Raw genomic sequence first — 23415 nt, 5'->3', positions numbered from 1 at the left:
CAGTTCTGTTTTGGCAAGGGGCCAAGAAATGATCCCTACCCCTCCAAAAGTCATACTTTTTGTGGTAGTCAGAACACCCAAAAATGGAAACCCCCACCGGATATATCTGGTTGCAGCATTGCAAGAGTGAAAAGGTAAGGAGTGCAGCTCAGTTTTTGTTTGTTTTGGTTTTTTAACTTACTTTAATCATATTTATTCTTCATTGCAGACAAAAGACAAATCCAGCTTATGCACAATACAGAGACCTGTGTGGTAATGGTCATCCAATTTTTTGGCTGTTTCCAGTTGGTAACAGAAGAGCAGCACAGAAATACATCAATACAGTGTAGCAGCTTTAGATATTAAACAATACATAAAATTAAATGAGGGTTGATATACAAAACTATGTTATGATTGCAAAATGACTCGTAGTATTTGCTCTTCTGAATATTATATTCTCTCTACATGCAGAAGTTTTTAAGTTAAAATTTTATTCATTTTGATAAATAAAATATACTTTTAACTCTTCTATGGAAAAGGAAGTGCTGTTTTTTCCATATCTGTTTAAAAAAGTCTTCCATCCATGTCTTAACCTAATTTTTTATCCACATTTCTCTGTTAAATACGCTCAAGTCTGAAATTCAAGAAATATTGAGTGAATCATTTTCAAATAATTACATTTTCTGTGTATTTCATTAAAATAAGCTAATTTCATTGTGTAATTGACTTTATATGTGATGTTTGAAGAATGTTTTATGAATCGATGAAACACATCTTCTATTTATATCGGCCTTGCCCACAATTATGTGGACTACTTAAATTGATCAATGCATATTGCCTATTTTCTATGTAAATCTAAAATAAGAGAAACATATGAAATGTAATTATAGGAATTAAATGTTTCATTTTAAGCTCACCTGGCCATAGACCATGTTAGCTATTGCCATCACTTGGCGTTTGTCGTCATCGTTAACAATTCTTCTCCTCTGAAACTACAGAATGGATTTGGATGAAACTTAGTATGATTGTTTTTAGAGTATCCTGCACAAAATGACCATTTCGATTTTTTGATCTGTTAAAAAACATGGCAGCCTATATTAAAAATAGAGCATAGGGGTCAGACAGCAGTTTTTTGCATATATCTCCAAAATCATTAGGTTTAACCAAATTCTAATGGGGTAAAAGTGTTCAGAATGATGAGGTCTGTCTGTGGTCAAATTTTGGTCAAAGATCTGTTCACCCATGTTGGAGTTATTCCCCTTTTTGGATGTATTTTTGCTGTTTTTTGATAGTATTACTTTCAAAAATCTTCTCCTCAAAAACTACTGTACAGATTTCAGTGAAAGTTAGTTTTACTGTTTTTAAGGGTATCGTAAACAAAATGGCCGTTTAGATTTTTTATCTGTTTAAAAACATGGCCGCCGTTACTAAAAATAGAACACAGGAGTCAGACAGGAGATTTTTGCATATATCTCCAAAACCGTTAGGTTTTACCAAATGTTGACTAAGTAAATGTATTCAGCATATCTGTGGTCAAATTTTGGTGAAAATATGTTGACACATGTTGGAGTTATTGCCCTTTTTTGTAGTTTTTTTTTGCTGTCTGATGTTATTACTTTAAAAAATCTCCTCCTCAGAAACTAGTATACACAATTCAATGAATGTTAGTATTTTTGTTTTTTAGGGTATCCTAAACAAAATGACTGTTTTGTTTTTTGATCTGTTAAAAAAAAACTTGGCTGCTATTTCTAAAAATTGAGCATAGGGGTCAGAGAGTAGTTTTTTGCATATATCTCCAAAACAGTTAGGTTTGGCCAGTATCTCATTTGCTGAAATGATCCTTATTATTAGGCCTACAAAAGTCCCCCAGGAATCAAAGTTGTCAGACGACTCCATGCAAGAATTATTGTCCTTGAAAGGTTAAAAATTACTTCTTTTTTTTTATAGTTTTCAGCCAATATTTTTAAAATTATGATTGATAGAATGAAACTTTTAATTGCTGAAATGATTCTTATTATAAGGCCTTCAAAAGTCTTCAGGGATCAAAATTTTCAGATGACTCCATGTAAGAATTATTGCCCTTGAAAGGCAAAAAATTACGTTTTAGCAGTTTTCAGCCAATATCTTGAAAACTATAATAGATAGAATGAAACTTTCAATTGATGAAATGATCCTTATGATAAGTCCTACCAAAGTCTTCATGGAGGCAAAATTGTCGGACAGGTCTCACTAACCACTTCTAACGTTTCCATTAGTTTACATGTTAAAAAAGTAATTTTCAAAGTCTCACTGTGAATTCCCAGGACAAATGACATCTTAAAGTTGCATACCATTGCGAAGCTTGGAAAACAAGGCTTCCAAAATCATTATGCTAATGATACGATGATAGTAGAAATTCTTCACAAAATTTACTTGAATAAATAATACTGAAAATCCACATTTTTACCTGTTCTGCTAACTGACAGCATGGAGGCAAATTACTCACACATGTAAACAATATTCATACGCTTTTGTAGTTAATTACATATATGATTTTAAAGTACACATTCTCAGCTTTATTTTGACTACTTTTAATCATAATACACACAAATAATGCACTTACAATGCATATGTCTAGGTTCAGTGTGTTTTTGGTACTACATAGGGGGGTGGCCATTTGACCCGGAAGTGGTTAGTGAGACCACAACTTGTTAGAGTTATTGGCCTTGAAAGGCAAAAATTTAACCAGATGAGCGGTTCAGGCTCCAGGGAGCCTCTTGTTGATGTTTCATATAAAAGTGATGACCATAGCACATTTTTAATGAACTATCAATTCTTAAATGAAAAAGTTGATTGTATCCAATTAAGGTATAAACATTTTGATATGATCTTATATGTAGTTGCAATGGCAGATCCAGAAATTCTGAAAACAGGAACACTGCTGACTGGCCTAAGAGGTTCCTGCTCCAGTGATTTTTTATATAATCAACAAACATTTTTTGGGTTTGTCGATGAGTTGATTAACAATATTTTTGTCAATATATCATTATCTACCATATATATTTCTAATGTTGCAATGCCTTGTCTGAACCCAGGCTGAAGGATCTGTCATTATAAGTACCATAGTATAGTATAACTTTTCTTAGTTTATCATTTTTAGGCACCTAAATTCAACAACTTCTTGTTAAATGTACTGCCGTTGAAAGGCAAAATTCAACCAGATGAGCAATTCATGCTCTTGGGAGCCTCTTGTTTTATTTTACTCTGGGACTTGGATGTGATATTTGTTTTCTACCCTTTAATGAATACTAGGACTGCAATAAACTGCAAGTGCTCAACTTGAAATCCAAATAGACAAATGATTGTTGTATAATAGAACCTAGACAAACTTGCACAAAAAGGGAAAAATTCTTTTTAATTTACCTCATTAGATGAATCATTTTCTTGAATTCCTCATTAAAAATTTGAAGAGATTTTGTTGAGCTGTTTACAAACTTACTCCTGTGAATAATTTAAAAACAGTCATTTACAGAATATTGTATATGATTCTTGGTAACCTTTATCATGTTCAAATTAGGTTTGAAAAAGTTACATTATTACAGAAATGATGTAATAAATCTGCTACTGTCTAGGGAAAAAATCTGGAACAGTAATTGTCTACAGTATCATTGTATGATGTTCATCTACCACCTAATTTACATGTCAGGATCATTTTTTCTGTTTCCATGTATTAACCATTTTGATATTATATATTAACAAATTTACATCAGAATGATGGTAATTTGGTGAGATGTACTGTTTGTGAGTAAGTATGGATTTCATATGCATTATTTGTGAAATTTTGTTTTGATAATCAAAAATTGTAGTAACATTCATTTTTCATTTTGATAGAGTAAAATGTCATTTAAATGTGAATTAGAATAGCAGTATGAATTTTTAAATCATTTAAATAATCTTGTCTTTTTGTCATTTTCCATAGTAAGGGGTGTCCTAAGCTTACCAGTATGATCTTATTCGAAAATAAAGTAACCTTAGTCTTTTTTTCCAATATAAATACATGTATTTCCCCCATTAAATGAATATTCTTACCTTTCATGTCTAGATCATATTTTACCTGTATTGGATATTTGTTTTTTTAAAGATACAACACAATGTATTTAAAAAAAATATACCCAGGTTAGTGAGAGTTCTAACCAATGTAATAGAGCATCCATGTAGTGCTTTGGTTTCCTACAGGTATCTTAATTGAACATGCATGACAGTGATGGTCAGTCCAGTTCAACATTGCCTTTCAAAAAAGTAGGGTAAAGCATAAAACCAACAGAAATTTGTAACTGCAGTAAAAGTACATTTATTAGCAATGATGAGTGAGTCAGCATTATTTATGTAAATTGCATGGTAGTATGTGTCAGCTCAGGTTTACCAATAAATTTAAATAATGGTTTCATTGTTACTGAAAACATGCAAAATGAATACCATTTAAAACTTATTCCTCAATGAGAGAGAAATTTACAAAATTTAAATCCATCTTTCTGTAATTCTCCACCTATTTTAAGTTTTTATACAATTGCCAAAAAAATTGCTATTGTATATTGGTATGGCACTGTTGTCTTGGTTGTCCATAGACACTAAGTTTTCATGTAATAACTTAAGTATTAGTTAGTTGATCTTAATGAAACTTAATAACAAGGTTCCAAACAGCAAAAAGAGGATTGGCATTGGTTTTTGGGGTTACAGCCCCAACCATTTTAGAATAAGGGACCAAAAAGGTGCCTAAAACAAGCATTTCTTTAAATTTAACTATTTAACACTAGTGAAAGCATAGGAATGTCTGATATTGTTCCTCCATATTTTATATCACAATGGTCAGTCTTGGATTGACTTTGGGGGTAAAGATTTGACGATTTAAAAAATTAGGGACGTAAAAGAGGAGTCAGAAATACGCATTATACTGATGTCCAATCAATGACTTGACTATTAGTGAATGAATCTCTTTGAAAATATATTACATTGTGCCATACCACAAAAGGAAGACTGGGATTGATTTTGGGGGATAAGACTTGAATTTTGTAAGAATTAGGGGACAAAAAGGGGCCTGAAATGAGCATTTTCCTTATGTCTGTATAATAACTTGAATAAAAGTGAATGGACCTCATATAAATTTTACTACAAGTTCCCATACCTTAAGGGAAGCCAAGTTAGAAAAAATGGCTACAAATTGGCCAGAAACAAGTATTTCTTATTATTTCTAGATGATAACTGTAGTGGAAGGGAATGGATTGCTTTGAAAGTGTGCCACAAGAAGCCATATCCCAACAGTAAATTTGGCATTGATTTAGCTGGTCTTGACTCGAACCATTTAGGAATAATGGCCTAAACATAACCACTTCGGTTTTGGTCAAATTTTTATCCTGTTTCAAATATCTAATCGTAATCAAAATTCAAAGTGTGTAAAGTTGAATGATGTATCCATGCTTGTCCCAACTTTTCAGGGTTCAACTTCTGCAGTCAGATCAAACTGCACCCTGCAAAGCTTTTTATTTAGCAAATAGTTCATGATGCTGAGGGTCATATGGTAATATATGTACCAAAAAAAAAGGCGTAACTGAGGTCTATTGAATTTTTTGCTGTGACCACATGGTCCAAATAATGCAATTTGACCCGAAGTAGCATGAACTATTTGCTATATTATACTTTCTATATTTATAAAAAAAAAACATACACAACATCTAAACTTATGATATCATGTTCTTAATTTGAAAGTGAGGAGGTCCATATTTCCTACTGATCCATATGGCATTGTATGGACCAGCAGTTATTTTTAAGAAAGTAAACAAATGGAAATCTTATAAGTATAATATTTTAGTGTATGTACAATATGGCTACAATGAACCACATTTGGAGAATTAAATCAAATTTCATCTTTAATCTCAATAATTTAATGCAGTAAAATGTATGTAACTTTCCTTCTTCAAATTAATTTAAAAGTCCCTCCACAGTCCAGATCTGAGTTGTGAAAGGATTTACTTACTTTTCAGGCCAAATTTGATGAAGTTTACTGTTTGAAGTTAGCTATTCAGCTTCCATATCCTCTACTAGTCTATTAGTATTTTTGATGTGTATGCATTAGTAGTTGAACTGTTTTAAAGCCTATGTTAAAAGCTTTATTTAATCAACAATTGTACTATAATTAAGCACATTGCCTATTTATTTGAAAACGTTTTGTTATGTTTTATATGATGTTATGAATTATCCATTCCACCATTTGTCAGCTTAGTAAAAATACAATGCAAGTGGTTAGTGTAATTTATGACTGGATGGAGTTATGTTGTGAAAATGTTTCTACTATATTTTCTTTAAACATTTTGTATATGTACGAATGCATTTTTAAATAAATGTTTTCTTATGGATAATGATGAGTTAATTATCAGTTTGTTATTGTAACTTACTACGATTCCGGTCAATTTCATTCCAGACAGATTCTTCTTTACTCTGGTTTCAAATGCTTGTTGGTATATTATACAATTAAACTTTCAGAGTTTGTGAAAAAAAATGGAAATTTTTCTGGCAAAAATATTTTCCCCAATGATCTGAGTGGTTTGGTTTGCACCTTCGCTAAGTAAGTTTTACATTTTGAGCAATTTTGGTTGCTGTCCAATGTCAACTTTCTAATTAGTTGGAGTGGGCATGTACAAAGTAAAATAATGGGTACAACCGTACAACTGTATGCATTAACTTGATTGAGTTGTTGCCTCTTAAATGTCCTAAAATATCTTTGATAGAATTATTTACTTGTTTGAGTCATCACTGCCGTGAAAAAGTTAACAAGCTCACGGATAGGTCTGCCTGAGATGATGGTATTTAATAATTACAAGTGACAACTTTATCTAACATGAAAGGTTTCATTCTTCTAACCATCCTGTTATTCTTTCCGTTTACGAGATAGGTATCTGGAATTCTAGGTGTACAATAAGGCAAATCATCTGTTTTCCATGGGTCGTGGTAATACCTTGATTAAAGAATTTATTGTTTTAATCATTGAACTCGATCATTATAGTCTTTACAGATATCTTATTGTAAACAATCTAAAACGGAATTAGGTTCCGCGTCTCTTTTAGCTTAGATAATATTAAATGGTTAAAGATGAGCTTATCGTTTGAATAACTGCTATATGTAACGCGTCTTTTCTTGTCTCTTATTGGGCTTTTGGGAATATGACAAGTTTTTCCAACTAACGTGGTCTTCTCCCCTTAAATACATCATGTCACAACAATTTCAATATAAATATAGAAGCATACAACAATTCAACAATAATTTCTGCTGGACATTTACATACAAAGCAACAACTATAATAATAGAAAAATTCGGACTCGACAACAGTAAACAACCTTTTGATAAATGACTTCTCAACTTACGAGGTAGCGTTTCGATTTTTTTATATAAATTTTAGTACCTCATTAGACTCTAGTCAGCAAATGAACATTTAATTTCTATCGGCAAATTTAATCCGGCTAAATTTTGTAAAAGAGTTTCTTAGAGTAATTTGGACATTCCATGACAACGTGATAAACTTCTTCACCTAGTGACCCACGCCTGCACTGTGGACTTGATATAATATTTACATCGAAAAGGTCCGCTGAACACCGAAGTTGAGTTAATATGATATTAATTTTACAGGGACCATGTGAGTAATAAGAAGGAAGTAGGAAGAATGTAGTTCGCGAGTAGATCTATCAATTTTATTCCATTCGCGAACGGTTGACGAAACGAATGAATTCGTGATCATTGACAGTCTGTTGTTGAATTTTTTATGGTAATATGGAGATAATTTGGGGCATTTCCACTTTGAATATTAAAAAGAAGTTGTATTTTTATTCGGCGTCTTCTAACAGTATTTGGTAATGGTTCTAAGTCAGCTCCGCGATAAAGATGATCACTAAGATCCAGTGATGATTCTTGTGGCCTCTAGTTGTTACATCTGAAGAGTAATGAATCAGTCTGAATATACACGGTGGGATAAAGCTACCAGTTAATCTATATTTTTTTTTCGTAACAGGTTGTATGATATTTTGATCGTGTCTTTATGTGCGACGCCCATTCTTGTGATTAAGTTGTTCCGAGATGCTTATGATTTTGTTTGATGGGTATAGTTCTGTCGTTGAGGGAGAATGATAGCTCATTCCATTTAAATACTATCAGTCAAAATATTGATCTTAACATTAATATTTTATGATTAATATTCAGGTAGTGAAGAATAGTGATTTAACCACGTAAAATTTGGAGGAAAACTCACATTTATAAAAAAAAAATAAAAAGTGTCTAATTATGGAAAATTTTATGTTCATCAAGGAAATTATTTTCTTAGGTCGACATTGGTTTCATTTGAGTACAATTACAGTGTAGGATAACTAATCAGTTAAAAGTTTTTTTTGTGTACAGTTGTAAATACAAATTAACTTTTGGTCAGGTTTGAAAATTTGGGAAAAAGGGTGAAATGGAACAAAATTTGTGAATGGGTGTGAGGTTGGATACTGTTTAATTATCGATTACAGTTTATACTTCAGAAATCAGTAGTAAACATTGACATTCAGTTTATAAATATTAGGAAAAACAGTTCTAAATAATATGGGAAACACAAATGTATAATTAAAGTTATATTTTACATCATGTAATCTTTGAAAGTTTGTTCTTGTAACAACTAGAATCAAAAACTTCCATGCAGTGCTTACAAAATTCCAAATATTCATAGTTCTTACATTTTGAGTTGACTGAACTAACGTTCGTTGTAAAATCACCAAAAACTTATATAAATACAAATAGGTGTAACAAATCCATCCCAAAAACACATACATATAAAGAAAATGGATATTGTGAATAAGTTAAAGAGACAACAACCCCACCGGGATGAAAAATGTTAGCTCAAGTCCACCAATGGGTCTTCATGAGGAAACCCTCACACCAATGGGTAGGCTGCAGCTGGCCCCAAAACAACATAATATACAGCTACAGCGCAATAACCCGGTTTGTCCAGTTGTGTCAAAGGTCTCAGTAGTTTCACTTCCGGTCCAAGCGATCGTAGTCACATGGACTCCTTGTATTGATTAGATTAGAAGACTCGTGTTCATTTTTGTCAAGTGATTGCTGAGCAGGAAATAGTAATTAGAATGAAGCGAGGCACCCCAAAATCTGGGATATATATACTAGTCGGGCTGTATGTAATTAATGTTAGAATCGACGTTATAGGTTCAATTTTCAGATTCAATTAAAGACTGATTGTTTGCAACATTACTTACACTGGACAATTCGAAAACATGGTCGGATTATGGACTTCGGTTAACTTTGAATCTATTACTTTATTTTTAATGAATTGTACTTAAGCTTAACTGCGTAGTTGATACGGATCCAGAGGGGATGCAGGGGGTTGCGACCCCTTTTTTATTGGAAAGTTTGTCATTTTCATATGTAAAATTTACCAAAAAAACGGTAAATAATGTCCTAGCATCCCCCTTTCTCCGAGGAACCCCGGCTGGTCCCTCTCCTTTTCAGTGTGTCTGGATTCGCCTCAGGGTGATAGCCTGATAGGCATTTGAATTTTATACTAATTAAAAGATGATTCTACTCTATTAGTTAAATCTCCCTGTGATTTTTGCAGACAAACAAGTATGCTTGGATAGTTATTTGTTGAAAAAGTCACCAGGGGTAAATACAAAAAGGTCCATGGGTAATAATAATATTAAATAAATTAATCAAAATCAGTAATAGTATAATATGTGATCATGTGTAAGAGGTATACACCCTAAATAAAAAGCACCTCGTGTCTTATGAAAATCATAATTCTATAAAGTTTAGTGCGATAATGAACCAAACAAAACACTAAAAACTTCGAAGACTCTCTAATAATTACAAATTTCCTATTAATTTCTTTGTTTAATAAGAGATATTCGTTCCTCGACAACCTTACCAATGTATCGTTTATAAGTTTTAAAAATGCGATGTATGTTTTTCTGTATACCTATGGGATACATGGGTTTTTTTCAGAGTAAGTTAACAAGTACTGGTATAAATAACTATACTTCAGCAATGCTAGAGGTTAGCTGGCAAGCAAATTTCTGACTTGGTGCCATCCATAACCTCTAGCATCTGACATGTTGAAAGCAACCGCAATGTGAATAAGCTTAACATGTGTTTTAAAAAGTTTAGACTGGGTCACTTATGTTTCGGAATATAATATATTTTTGGACAAAACGAACTTAAATTTGGTAATGGCAATTCATTTGTTAATTTAATAGTTTCGTTCCGCAAATCAAAATCCGCAAATTTATTAACCGGAATTACCCCCATTCAAAATGCTGAAAACCAAATGTTCAGTCCATTTAAACCGCTTTTACGAAGGATTTCCAGGATTGCTGGGTTTTCTCATCAGTTTTTCTTCAGTTTAGTCACCTTCTCCCGGGTTAGAGTAAAGGAACTGTATAAAATGTTTTAAATGGTAAATATTTTACACAGGCCCTTGGGACCAGGATTTTTAAAATTTATTTTGTTTTTTATCACAAAAATATCATTGAATCATTTTGTTTCCATATTTGAGTTATTATGTGTGTTCTCAGTCATGTCCGCTTGCTATTTAATGTTGCTTATGCTATGCCCAGTTTTTCGTCTACCTCCTTCTCTAGACGAAAAAAATCCTGGTCCCAAAGGCATGTGATATTTTACTATAATTCTGCCGATTTCAAGGAACGTCGGAATGAGCGGTTTGCAATATGGCCTCTGAAGTAAGAGGTTGGGGTATGGAGGAATGATATTCCAACCTCTTACATTGTAGGAGTAATATAACCATAATTATTTTCTTGCAAAAGTCACCAAGGGTAGATACTTAAAAGGTTTAAGGGTTATATTATAATGAAAAAATAGACAACAAATTTGAGTGCAATTCATTGACAAGTGATATACTAATATTAATATGCTATACTCAATCAAGAATCAACATAATGTCAAAAATAGGCAAATAATGTGAAAAAGTAAGGTAAGTAACCATCATGTCGTCTTATAGCGAATTTCTATGGCTTCTTTGTAAATGTACATAAACTAGTAAGAACACCTTTTTTTCCAAGTTCGTCACCCGAAACAATTTTCCTTTACTTATGGTTGCATAAAGAGTGATTCTATCGTTATTCAATTTTTAACAATAAAATAAATCAAAGACTGAAGTCGTCAACAAGTCGCTGATCGTCATACAAATATTCTCTGCCACTAATTTTGGCTTACTTTCAACACCCGAAATGGCAAGAATGCGATATGCTCTAAAAGCGGGAGACTTCCGCTAGAATCTTGATTCCCTTGATATGATTACTGTTCAATATTCGTAACCATGATGACCCGAATGTTTTCAATCAAAACAACTGTTCCCAGGAACCAGATTAAACAACTGGCAATGGCTATCATCAGATTATCACATGACATTTTTGATATCACATGTATTCATATTAGCCCAAGGTTTGATATTGACCCAAGAGCCGCAGGCTCGAAGGCCAATATCAATCAAGGGCTAATAATACATGTGATATAGAAAATGTTATGTGATGTTCTTTTTATCATATGCTTCACAATAGGAGTGCAAAATAAGGCATTAAATCATACATTTTGAAAAAAACAAAAAACATAATATTTATTTTTCTTTATGTCCTTCCAACCAACGCAATAGCACTTTCATATCTCACAGTTTTACGTTTTGTATTATTTTCATCACAGACTGTATATATTCCAAGGTATCGTCAATCTCCATTTCCATCATACCCAGCTGTTCGTCTGCTGGTCTCAGTATCGTATTAATTTTCCCATAGACTTCTATAGTGAAGTGCATATTTTTAGGATTTTTTAAAAAATATGTAAATTGATTCAATAAAACTTTCACTTATGTAGCATTTCTAAGGACATGTGAAAAAATAATTTCCCGCAAAGAAAATAGGGTGAGTCCACGAAGATCGGACAGAAAAGTAGTCTCGAACTATAAATAGCCATTTTCCCTACTTTCACTTTCGTTTTGCACTCACCAAACCAACCTTTTCAGTGGAACATTTTTATGATATTATGTTAGATTTTCTTTTAAAAAAGTTCTTCATCTTACAGTGTGATGTTTGCTCTATTTTATAAGTCATTGTTCATATCTTTTGACAAAATATTAGTTTGTAGAGAGGCAGAAAGAAAATGCACTATATTTTTATAGCATCCATGTTTTGACGTACACCTGCTCAGGGATATGCAATACGATACTGGTACCTGCTTCGTCGCTAGACGCCATATTGTAAACAAATGCGATAATTGCCGAGCGTTTACGGAAAGGGGTGTAATATCACGGAAAGCCATGTAATATCATTCCTAAGCATGTAATAACATTTTGATATCAGCCCACTTAGACAATCTTGAAAAATATCAAATTTTTGTCCCTAAAACTTGCTTTATTATACAGTAAGAAATGATATTTATTTTCTACAAGTATAAATATAGATATCGGGACCCTGATAATGTATATAACCTATACAGTCCTATATAGTCAAATGTAACGAGCCCGTGTTTGAATCGGAAACTGAGTAATAGTACATAAATTCACCGGTCATTTCATCTTTTAATGTAAACGTTCTCATACAAGCAAACACACACACACACACACACACACACACACACACACACACACACACACACACACATATATATAGACATGTGTATGATATTTTTTTAAAGAGGTACATTTGAGCGATCTTAGGGTCGCTTATGATATTAGGCCCTGCTAATGTATATGACCTATGTAGTTATATAACGAGCCCCTGTGCCTGAATCGGAAACTGTGTAATGTTCAATGCTAATCGATCATTTCATGTAAACTTCCCATTCTCATACAAGCAAAAAACACACGAAGAACCCACGTGTATGATATTTAAGAAGTATATTTTTATCTCGTATGAAGCTAGAACTATGACGCTATGGCGGTAAACACTGTACAGATCTGCAACATTACGTGGAGAATAAATATATAATTATGCAAATCATATGTAAATATAAAGTGCTGTAATTACGTGTATAAGAAGCCGCTAACGATATTACCGACTTAAAAATGAGTTTCGTCCTCTATTTCGCTACTAGAGGCACATCTCAAGCATAACCTATCTTGCCGTTGAGTGCCCTGATATCTTCCAGTTTCCACTATAAGTTAATAGGCAGATATTCTTAGTTTGGTTAGGTTATTCTTACGCTCAAAATACTTTATTAGAGAAAGTTATTATCCATCTGAAAGTAGTTTTTCAATTTAATAAAATATGTACAAAGTTTCCTATCTAACTGTTCAGACTTTAGTTTATACCAATGGTTAATGTAGTATGTTCTAGTGATTTTGTTACATATTTTTTTTCAAAACAGTTTTCTGATTTGGTGATAACATTGTCATTAAAATTAATGTTTTCTTTTTCAGTGTATTTAATGCCGTATACCAAGACCGTAATTTCTCTCAAAGTCTTATGGATTCAGTGTAAGCATCTATTAGTATTGTGAAAAATTGCTGTCAAGATCTTCCCATCAATGCCAGTATTTTAACTTCTTACATAGATTTATAATATCAAAATGCTTAGGAAATCTGCCTAGCTCTGATATGACAGCAAAATTTGTACTTCTTTGACCTGTTCAAATAAAATTTACAAAGTTTAATACATGTATGTAACTTTACACTAGAAATTCTCTTGTATATACCAGCGGATTATTAAGTTAGTCTTTTAAAGTCTGTTTGTAAAAAAATTTAAAGTGCCCCAAATTTCACTTCCATAAAGTAGAATTAGTTTCACCGTGTGGTCAAATACATGTAGGGAAAGTCTGGGATCAGGATTCACAGAAATAAAATCTTTACAAAGTTTAAAATAAGCCTTTAGTCCCTTCTGATATAAATCATTCTGAGCATAGGAAAAAGAACTGAATGAGTGAAAGGTCATACCTAAATACTTAAATCTAGGTACACATTCAATAAAATTATCATTATATGTAAACTCATGTTTAATTCTTTAATATGTCTACCTACCTGTTACAGATCAGTATTTTGGATTTATTTGAATTTAATATCAGACTCCAATCTTTACCATTTGTTTCCAGCATGTTCAGTTTATTTTGGAGTCCAGGTGCTGATGAGGATAATAAAACTACATCATCTGCATACATGAGACAATTTATAGGACGATAATATAGTAAAATTACATGCGTTTTGTGTAATCCTTACACAAGATTTACTAATAGTATATATGTGTGGCCAAGTGGGTAGGGATGTTCCTAGGCTTGAGTAAGATGGCAGTTAATGTGGAACGTGTTTATTTTTTACAGTACAATTAAGAGACAGACAGATCTACGAAATATGAAATCACACATCAATGGCTAATCCATAACTAGCAAACTATATTTGTACATATATCGTGTCAAAATATACAATTAACCATAGTTCACATTATGTTAACGCAACATGAATCGATAAATCACCTTAAAGATCTTACAAATATGAAACAAAACATTTGGTAAAAATCACAAATAATCAAATAAGAATGAACAGCTTTAGTTACCCAGCAAATACGAAAAATATCCTATCTGCTGGCAACTCTTTACTCTGTTGTACTGTAAGTCTTGCCTCTTGGTTCCATATTGAAATACTATGTTATAATCCAAAGTATTTATATACCATTTGAAGGGTAAAATACAGAACGATCAAACCTCGAGTATAATTTAACCAATAGTAAAAAGTGAATAGATTGTAAATGAAAATGCAATGAAGCGCAGAGCTTCTCAGACTTGTGAAGAGCACAGATCAAAATAAAACAAATCTGAATTCCCAAAAATGAAAAAAATATGGGTGAAATGTAATCATAAAAAATATAGTGGCAAAAAATCAGCTTGTCCACACCAGCTGAAATGTTCCGTCTAGATAAAAAAAATCCGAACGTATGACTGTGAGAGTTTACATACTCACGTAATTAGCACACAAAAATATGTAATCTGATTAACAATAAATAAAAATCAAATCAATACATGGCAGGGGCGGATTCAGACACGTTACCTCAGAAAAGGGGGTCCTAAGACGTTATTTACCATTTTTGTCAATTTTGCAAAAGAAAATGACCAATTTTCCAATAAAAATGGGGGGTGCCAACCCCCTGCATCCCTCCCCGGGATCCGCCACTGCGTAATATGCTTACGCAACACAAAATACATCGGCCGCTAGACAGTACATGGTAGCCTTTTCTATTTCGAATGTCTACCGGCAGTAACTCTCGTAGTACGCCTCAGTTTGAAATCATTGTTAAAAACGCTTTCACTAGAGTTACTTCAGTCGTTGAAGAGTTAAATATGGTGTGTTGGCCACACATGTTTTTATTATATTGTAAAATTTAGTACCAACATTCATTTTCAAAACTTCTAGTTTTAAACCAGTATGAATTACAGTATTCACACCCAACTAGATGACTTGTAGAACAGTTGTTCTGGTGTTTTATAAAGAACACGTAGATTTATTTACATTATTCAGTCTTAAATATCTTCTTTGTATAAAATGGAAGATTTCTTTGTGTTTCTGCAGCTTTTAGTCCTGGTGATCAAAGTTCATTAAATCCAATTCTAACTCAAAATGGCGGTGTCAAAAGACCGGAAGTTATGATGCCTTATTGGCCCTGGTTTGATCCATATTGGCCCCGTATAGATGCCTGGTTTGAATTCATATCAACTGGTCAGTTTTTGACATATTTTAATGTATTTTGGGTTGTTGGTTAATAAAATATAAAATTGACTACATTTCAACATATTATATTGGTAATTTTGTCTTGTTATATTTCAATTTATTGATTGCTGAAGATATTTCTGCATGTAATACATGATAGTGTACATCATTGAAGCAGTGCATTTTTTTCAGCTTCTTTATAAGTTTTTAATCTATCGCTGAACACAGAATTAACCGAGGTAAGAGTTTTGAAATGGTTAAGCCAATCTGTGGAAGAGATATCATTTTGCACATCTTCATTATCTTTATTCTTCACATCATTGATGAGTTCCCAATATGATTTTGTAAAAAAACAACTGTTGTTGCATGGTTTCGGGATACCTGACTGATGAACTTTTACCATGTCCTTCTAGTGACCAGCGGTTACCTAAGAATATTACATATCAATGGACAGAAGTTAGGCGATTGATCAATGGAATGCGACACTGTCCGGAAGAGGTCCGGAATTGATCATAATTTTAGAATGTCCACTCGGTGGATCTCAGGTGAGGCTGGTGAAAGTATTATCGGTGGATCGACTATGTATTACCCAGAAGTGCACTATCCTCGAGAATTTCTTAACTGTGGTATTTGTAACAATAAGTACAATGATCCTGTACAACTGCCTTGTTTCCATTCGTATTGTGGACAGTGCATTACACAGAATGAAAATGGAACATATACCTGTCCAATGTGTACACTTGAGGGACCATCTCAAAGCGATCAACTAATCACATCAATACTGGAATCTACTGAAGATGGATGCTCGTTTCCCGTTTGTAGAGAGCACAATGGCGTTGATCGAGATTTATTTTGTCGAACATGCAAGGTTGTTATTTGTCACAAGTGTCGAGATGATTATCATCAGAATTGTGAGGTTGATGAGTTAGCCTCTTGTGACTCAGTTATAAATAACTTCCATAGAGAACTAATGAAAACGCTCGACGATGAAATGACGACAGTTCATAGACATGTCAACAATGTTTATGAAAACAACCGAGAAAAACACCTGAGGCAGCAAAAAGAAAAATGTCGGATTTCTACTGACATTTCTACATTGTTTCACAACATCAAAAATAAACTTTTAGAACATCTAAGAGAAAAGGAAAGGGTGATGCTACATAAGTTGAATCAACATTATGTAGCCGAAGAACAGAATATTTTAAAGGAAATGAAAATCGCGAAGTCGGCTAAAGAAAGAATTGAAAATGAACAAGATGTTATTCAGTCACTTCAATCAGCCCAGGCAAGTTTATCCACCCTTTGTATTTTAGATTCTGTAAAACGCGACATCTCAATTTATCAGTCCAAAGTAGAGAGTGCAGCTGATGTAAAATCAGCTGAATTGTTACTTCGCCTTGGGGAAATAAATAAAGTGTTTGAACTTAAACCAGCAGACCTGAATACATTTGGACTTCAGGACTTATCGGATGATCATGTCAGTGATGTTCCTCGTGTAACCTTGGAGGAGTTGCTTACATATAAAAACACGACTACATCACCATTAGGCGAGAGATTTGGGTCTTTGAGCCGTGGTAACTCAGACGGTAGATTGAATGTTAGAAATGGAAGTCGAGAAAATCTCCAGAGTCGGAACAGAAATAGCCTCTACAATCTTAATGAAGGTTTTGCATTGGGAGATTCTGGAACAAATGACTCTCAGTCAATACAACTTCCATCTACGCCAACACAACCAAGACCGAATATTCAAATTCAGCCGAGTTTAAACACAAATTCCGAAATTTTGGCTAGTACCATCAGGGGAGGACCAACAACCCAGCATGAAAGTACTAGTAGAGGTTTCCCATGTGAACCAGAGTCAACATCGTTGGCATACAATATAGCAGATTCTACACTAGCCCAAGATTTCACACACCAGTTTTATAAGCATGGGATTCGATCTAGCCGATTCAAGAACCAGTACTGCAACGAATCCCAAACTGGCTCGTGGATCGGTAAGTCAACCTATAATTGTTCATCTAGATAAAAATCTTAGTCAAACAGTAAAAAAAACAGTATGCAAACGAAATAAAGAACTGTAAATGAAACATAAAATAGTCCCTGATTTCATGGGTGGTGATGCTAAAAACTCCTAAATTTGAAACTCGGACATGTTGCATGTTTATTTACCAAATACATAGAAAACCAGTCGAAAAATCGTTAGCCATAATCTCAAGTGAACCATTAAACGTGTACTATATAGTTGAATGAAGGGATTCGATGCCCTAATTTTAAATAATTTGTCAAACATCTTAACACAATACATATTACTTATCTATAAGCACACTAATAAAAACTTCTCAACCGCTTGCAATTTATGGGATTTAAGTAATTATTTGGTAGCATATGCAGTGTTCTATCATTAGTACTCATATGTATCATTTTTACATGTACCGTAATTCACCCCAGTTCTCTTTCTTTGTTCATAAAACTTGTGCCATTAGACGGCAAAAATAAATTTCTTAATGTCTTGATTTTTAAGGTCTTACGTGGATAGACAACAGTCGAATTTTAATGGTTGATCGATGGAACAACAAGTTGAAAATTGTTACACCTAATGGCGTCCTTGTGAGTGCTAGAGCTGTGCCGGGTGGAGAGCCTTGTGATATTGCGTATATCAGAAACCAGAATTCTCAACAATTAGTTTGTGCAGTGACAGTTCCACAAAAGATGAAAATCTTATTCGTCCGTGTCTCCGGAAAGATTGAAATCTTCAAAGAAATAAATACCCGTTGTGGTTACTCTTCCATAGCCCACGACAGAAATGGGCATTCACTAGTTTGCGGTTGTAGCCTAACTGAATATCATCCACCTGCTGTACACATCATTGACGTGAACGGTATAGTGAGGAGAGAGTTCGTTCTCGATTCCTTTGGTATTTTGTTATTTGAATACCCAGGATCTATTGATGTCACAGAAGATGGACAAATTATTGTCTGTGATTGGCAAAAACGTCGTCTTGTCTTCTTGAGGAGAGATGGATTAATTTTGGGCATTTATGATGGCCAACCTACAAACCCATTGGTTCGACCAGTTGGCACGGCACTAGATGACATTGGTAATGTCTTAGTTGCAGATAGTGCCACAAATGCAGTTCATGTAGTATCTATTGATCAACGACGGTTTGTTGCATCTTTATCACTTGATGTAGTCATCAACGCACCTAGAGAGATCAATTTTATCGGAACACCTCAGCCAAAGATAATTATCACATCAGGGGCGGATGTAAACGTTTTCGACCTTTTTCGGTCTTGAAGACTTGTATGGCAATATAAATATTATAGTTGAAAGAAAATATATTGCTGTTAATTATACTTATAAATGTTATTAGTAGTTTCCTTGCTCTGTTACTCTTGAAGTTTTCTTCTGTTCATGCATTTGAAAGGTGTTATCATTTTTTCACCTATATATATAGAAAAAAACATTTTTATACAAAATATGACTAAATATTCTTATTTGTAAAATTATTTGTTATTAGTATGTAGTATATTCAATTAGCTTACATGTATTCCTTTAAACTCAAACGTTGTTAAAATGTCCTATATCTGACCAACTTCTCCGTGTTTCATGCGCGAAGTAAGAAGAGCGTGTCCTGTGGTTGTAAGTTTAATACATCTAAATTTATTACCGTAGCGTCTTATTTTTCTTTCATATTTCAGAATCATTTGCGATTCACATGAATATTTAGTTCGATCGAACGACATTTTACCCGTGATATTGTGTGTGAGTTTATTTCTGATTGGATAATGGCGATATTGTGTCGCATACGAAAATATTTCAAGATCTCTTTAGAAGTTGCATGCCAACACCATAAATCCACGAAAGATTACCGTATCTATGAAACTAATACATTTCAAATGTGTGCGACCCGGAAGCAATTTTTGGAACTAATGTGACAGAACAAAAAATATGAATAGTAAATACAAACGCAAGGACAACAAATTTATCTTATCTACTAAATAGACAAGCCTAAAACAGAGTTAGAATAGATTCTTTTTTTTTTCAGAAACACTAAAACTTATATGGACAATTGGTATGGTGAATATGTCAAAGAGATTACAACCCCACCAGGTTGAAAATGTCGGCCCAAGACCACCCATTGGTCTTCAGTGGACGACAAGGAAACCCTCACACCACAGGGCAGGCTGCAGCTGGCCCCAAAACACTACACTACACATAGGTACATGCAATGTTTATGTCAAAGTTGCACGACTGTCGTAATTAATCATAAAAGAAGTACGCTACTTTCGAACCATTGTAAAAAAAAATGTGTGAAATAATTTTCTTCGTGGTAACTGAAATTCAACTCCTTTCTTTTTTTTTAAACCAAACTTCACTATTAGACAGATTCTAAAATTATCGCGACTTCGAAATATTTTGTAATTCATTTTCAACTTTAATAATAAGTATTAGGGTAATCAAGGGAACCAAGGTTATAGCGGTAATCAAAAGAATGTAATCCAGGGATAAAGACCAGACATGGAAAACAGACATTCACAACAAAGAACATAAAGTAACTAAAATCATACATACAAAGTAACAAAAGTAAATGAGCAACTCGGACTCCACTAAAAACTGGGAGCATGGACCAGGTGCACCGGTAGGGTAAGCGTCCTCTGCTTCTCTAGAAACACCTGCCGAGTTGCTCATAAAAAGTCAAGTCCGGGGTAGACAAACGAGGAAAGGAAAACTGACCCGTTGAATACATCAGTTTTCATGGTGCTGATGGATACACCATAACGATCCACGAGTTCATGATGACGACCATAAAACTTCTGTAGTGATGACTTCAATCTTGTAGCAACATAACCCTGTTCCAGAAGCCTATTTGTTAGAGTTCTAGCGCGATACAAAAAGTCGTCGTAGTTTCGGCAAGCTCTGGCATAACGTATGAGTTGTGATATGAACACTCCATAAGCAGGAGCCGAAGGGATGTTGCCACAGATGAAAGGAAAGTTAACAATTCTGAATGAAAAGTCATCACGTTTGTCGTAAAGTTTGGTCAATAGTTTTCCTTTACCATCGATTTCTAAGTGTAGGTCAAGATATGAGGCTGACTTCACAGTGTCTGTAGTATCCTTCATCTCGAGTTCTTTTGGGTAGATGCGATGTATCAAATCCCCGAAATTAGGATTGTTTAAAGATAATATGTCATCTATATAGCGGAAACTGAGACTGAAGGTGAAAGATGATTTGGAATTATCTCTTACAAAGTATGAGGCATCTCTACCAAGAACTATATATTTGTATCTAGGTGTACTATTACAAATTAAATGTTTTTCCATTATGGCACGGCAAACGATTTATAATTTATAACACTTTAATTACATTTTGCGTATGTACATTTAGATATGCGATCACAATTCAACAAACGGACATTGTTTCTAATTTTATTTGAAATCAAAGTACTCGTCAACTGAATCAATTCATATAGATCTTTTGATTTTTTATGCCTCAAATAATGTTAAATAGCAAAAATATGAGATAACAGAAAAGAACACGGATCGAATTGAAACATATCTAATCACAAGTTTATTGTTGTAAATGATTAATATTGAACTCTTTGATTTGTTTTTTTTAATTCACCATTCTGATACACGAAGGACATGTAATTAACACAACAAAATTCGTGATGCATCGTAACACTGTGCCAGTTTGCGTACTATTCAGGCTCGATGTTGGTTTACATGGAACACCTGATGAATGAACACATCTCTCCAATATACTGTCAATTGAACTACAAACTACTAGTTTACCTTTCCCATTTTCTGTATTTTAAAGTCGAAATTCAATATAAAGATCTTCAGGTCGAAACTGTTTGTCAAATCATTCAAACTTAAGTCACAATCATTGAAATAAATAATGTCCTTAGATGCATGTCCCTTTTAACTAGCTACATTTCTCAGTTGATAATCTATATAGCTCAAGTCCTACAAGTTATCGCCTAGACATCTACATTAACGTAAACGCCAATGTCTTAGAACATTTCAACACTTATATCTGGTGCAGGAAACACTAGCCATGCACTTTTAAGGCCCTTAGGCACCTACAACACTATAACTTTATAACACATGGCCAAATAGTGGAATAGAATGATTATTACGAAAAGCAATATCACCAAACCACAGACTAACAATATTCATCAAAATTCCATTGGTATGCCATCGTCTATAAGCAAAGTTTTGTTTCCATTTGTCGTCTCCGGCCTTCCGATGTCACAAGGCGGTTTCTGCATATTGTGAGGCATGTCTAATAGAGCAGTGCTCTTAAACACCGCAGTCGACCATAACACGAGCTTACAGGGACGGGTATCATTCACTGATCAATCGTGCGGCCCTTTATGTTTCTATAATTAAATCTAAACATTCCCAAATTTTGTAGAAGAAAATATCTATTAAATACAAATTCGTCTACAGGACAATATCGTTCCAAACGAGCGGTTTTGCATTAGATCAGTAATTGACAAAATTACGTTATGGATCAACAAAGATTTATCATAGAATATGCAAGCTATAAATTGATCAACTGCAGCATCAGAAGATCAAATAAAACATAGGGCATAACCTCTTTCTCATTAGTAGTAATCTGTTAGTGTCTGGCGAAACATGTATACCACAGGGGGTTAACTAGGTCATGATGTGCATTCGTGAAACCCACTCTGGGTTTCTAAAACCTTCGGATATGAATATTCCTATAGAAAGTTACTCTCCGGTAAGTCCTTAATTGTTTAAATGTGTAATATTGGGGGAAGATACCTTCCCCAAGTCTTTCTCTTATCTTCACGTGTAGTTAAGTAGGATTTTATGTACGATTGGTTACCGTCGGTAAAAAAAGTAAATAGTCTGTTCAGTGGTACTGTGTAAATGGGATTTCACAGATGTTTTTGTTGTGAACTTATTATCTATATAAAAACACTGTACATCCAAGTAGGAGTAGTTTACGACACCTATCATTTTTTTCCTTCGGCATTTCCTATTACGAACGTGCATTTGCTTCCTTACTATGGAAGTACTGTCAGTTGATATTTGAATATGGTGGTCACGTTATAAGAAATTTGTAGGTTCATCATTGAACATATAAATACTGGTAATGGCTAGAAAGAAATATTTGCTTACACTAATTTTAATTTAAGAACTTTAATTCTGAACACAAAGAAACCTCAGGGATATGATAGTCCTGTTGTTGGGTCAGTTTGACATACTGTCCTATTATTTGCAGTGTTCGTCAAAACTGACCATGTAGAAACCAAGTGTATCCGATGATATGGAAGGCACGGGGTAAACTTATCCCACAATTATTTTGTTTTGTGTTCCAACGTAATGTTAAAGCTATAATGGTGACTGGAAGGATAGGGATTTTCTGTATCAAAATTGACTGATTCAGAATATATGTTCAATAAAAGTTTCCTAACAATTCAACTAAATTATGAACAGATAAAAGATTTCGTTCCTTTTATTTAGAAGTTGCTAGTGCTTTCTATGTATTTTTTTCATTATAACAATTTGTAAATTTACCATTTGTAAGAGTAATCAAGGGAACCAAGGTTATAAAGGTAATCAAAAGAATGTAATTCAGGGACAATGACCACACATGGAAAACAAACACACACAACAAAGAACATAAAGTAACTAAAATAAAACATACAAAGTAACAAAAGTAAATGAGCAACTCGGACTCCACTA

General features: G+C 33.6%; 2 protein-coding genes across 4 annotated transcripts in view; both read left to right on the top strand.

Moving 5' to 3' along the window:
- LOC148629360 (palmitoyltransferase ZDHHC21-like) overlaps positions 1-6371 on the top strand; it is a 32777-nt gene extending 26406 nt beyond the window's left edge. For both annotated transcript variants that reach the window (XM_088549239.1, XM_088549232.1), the window contains exon 8: positions 209-6371. In XM_088549239.1, the coding sequence (XP_088405365.1) occupies positions 209-329 (121 nt within the window). In that variant the 3' untranslated portion in view covers positions 330-6371. The remainder of the gene's footprint in view (positions 1-208) is intronic.
- Positions 6372-16175: 9804 nt separating this feature from the next.
- LOC148629359 (uncharacterized) lies at positions 16176-21547 on the top strand. Of its 2 annotated transcripts, XM_088549211.1 has the most exons (4): positions 16176-17688; positions 18216-18791; positions 19740-19913; positions 21337-21547. In XM_088549211.1, the coding sequence occupies exons 1-4, from the start codon at positions 16218-16220 to the stop codon at positions 21438-21440; spliced, it is 2325 nt and encodes a 774-aa protein (XP_088405337.1). In that variant the 5' UTR covers positions 16176-16217; the 3' UTR covers positions 21441-21547. The 2 variants fall into 2 exon arrangements, with proteins under 2 accessions (XP_088405337.1, XP_088405346.1); XM_088549220.1 differs by lacking the exon at positions 21337-21547 and having other exon boundaries at positions 16179-17688; positions 18216-18994; positions 19740-19874.
- Positions 21548-23415: the final 1868 nt, after the last annotated feature.

The sequence above is a fragment of the Perna viridis genome, chromosome 1 (genome assembly GCF_037379345.1).
Source record: "Perna viridis isolate PV_CMFRI_1.1 ecotype Kerala chromosome 1, ASM3737934v1, whole genome shotgun sequence".
Lineage (NCBI taxonomy): Eukaryota > Metazoa > Mollusca > Bivalvia > Mytilida > Mytilidae > Perna > Perna viridis.
This window is presented reverse-complemented; position numbering and strand designations above follow the sequence as displayed.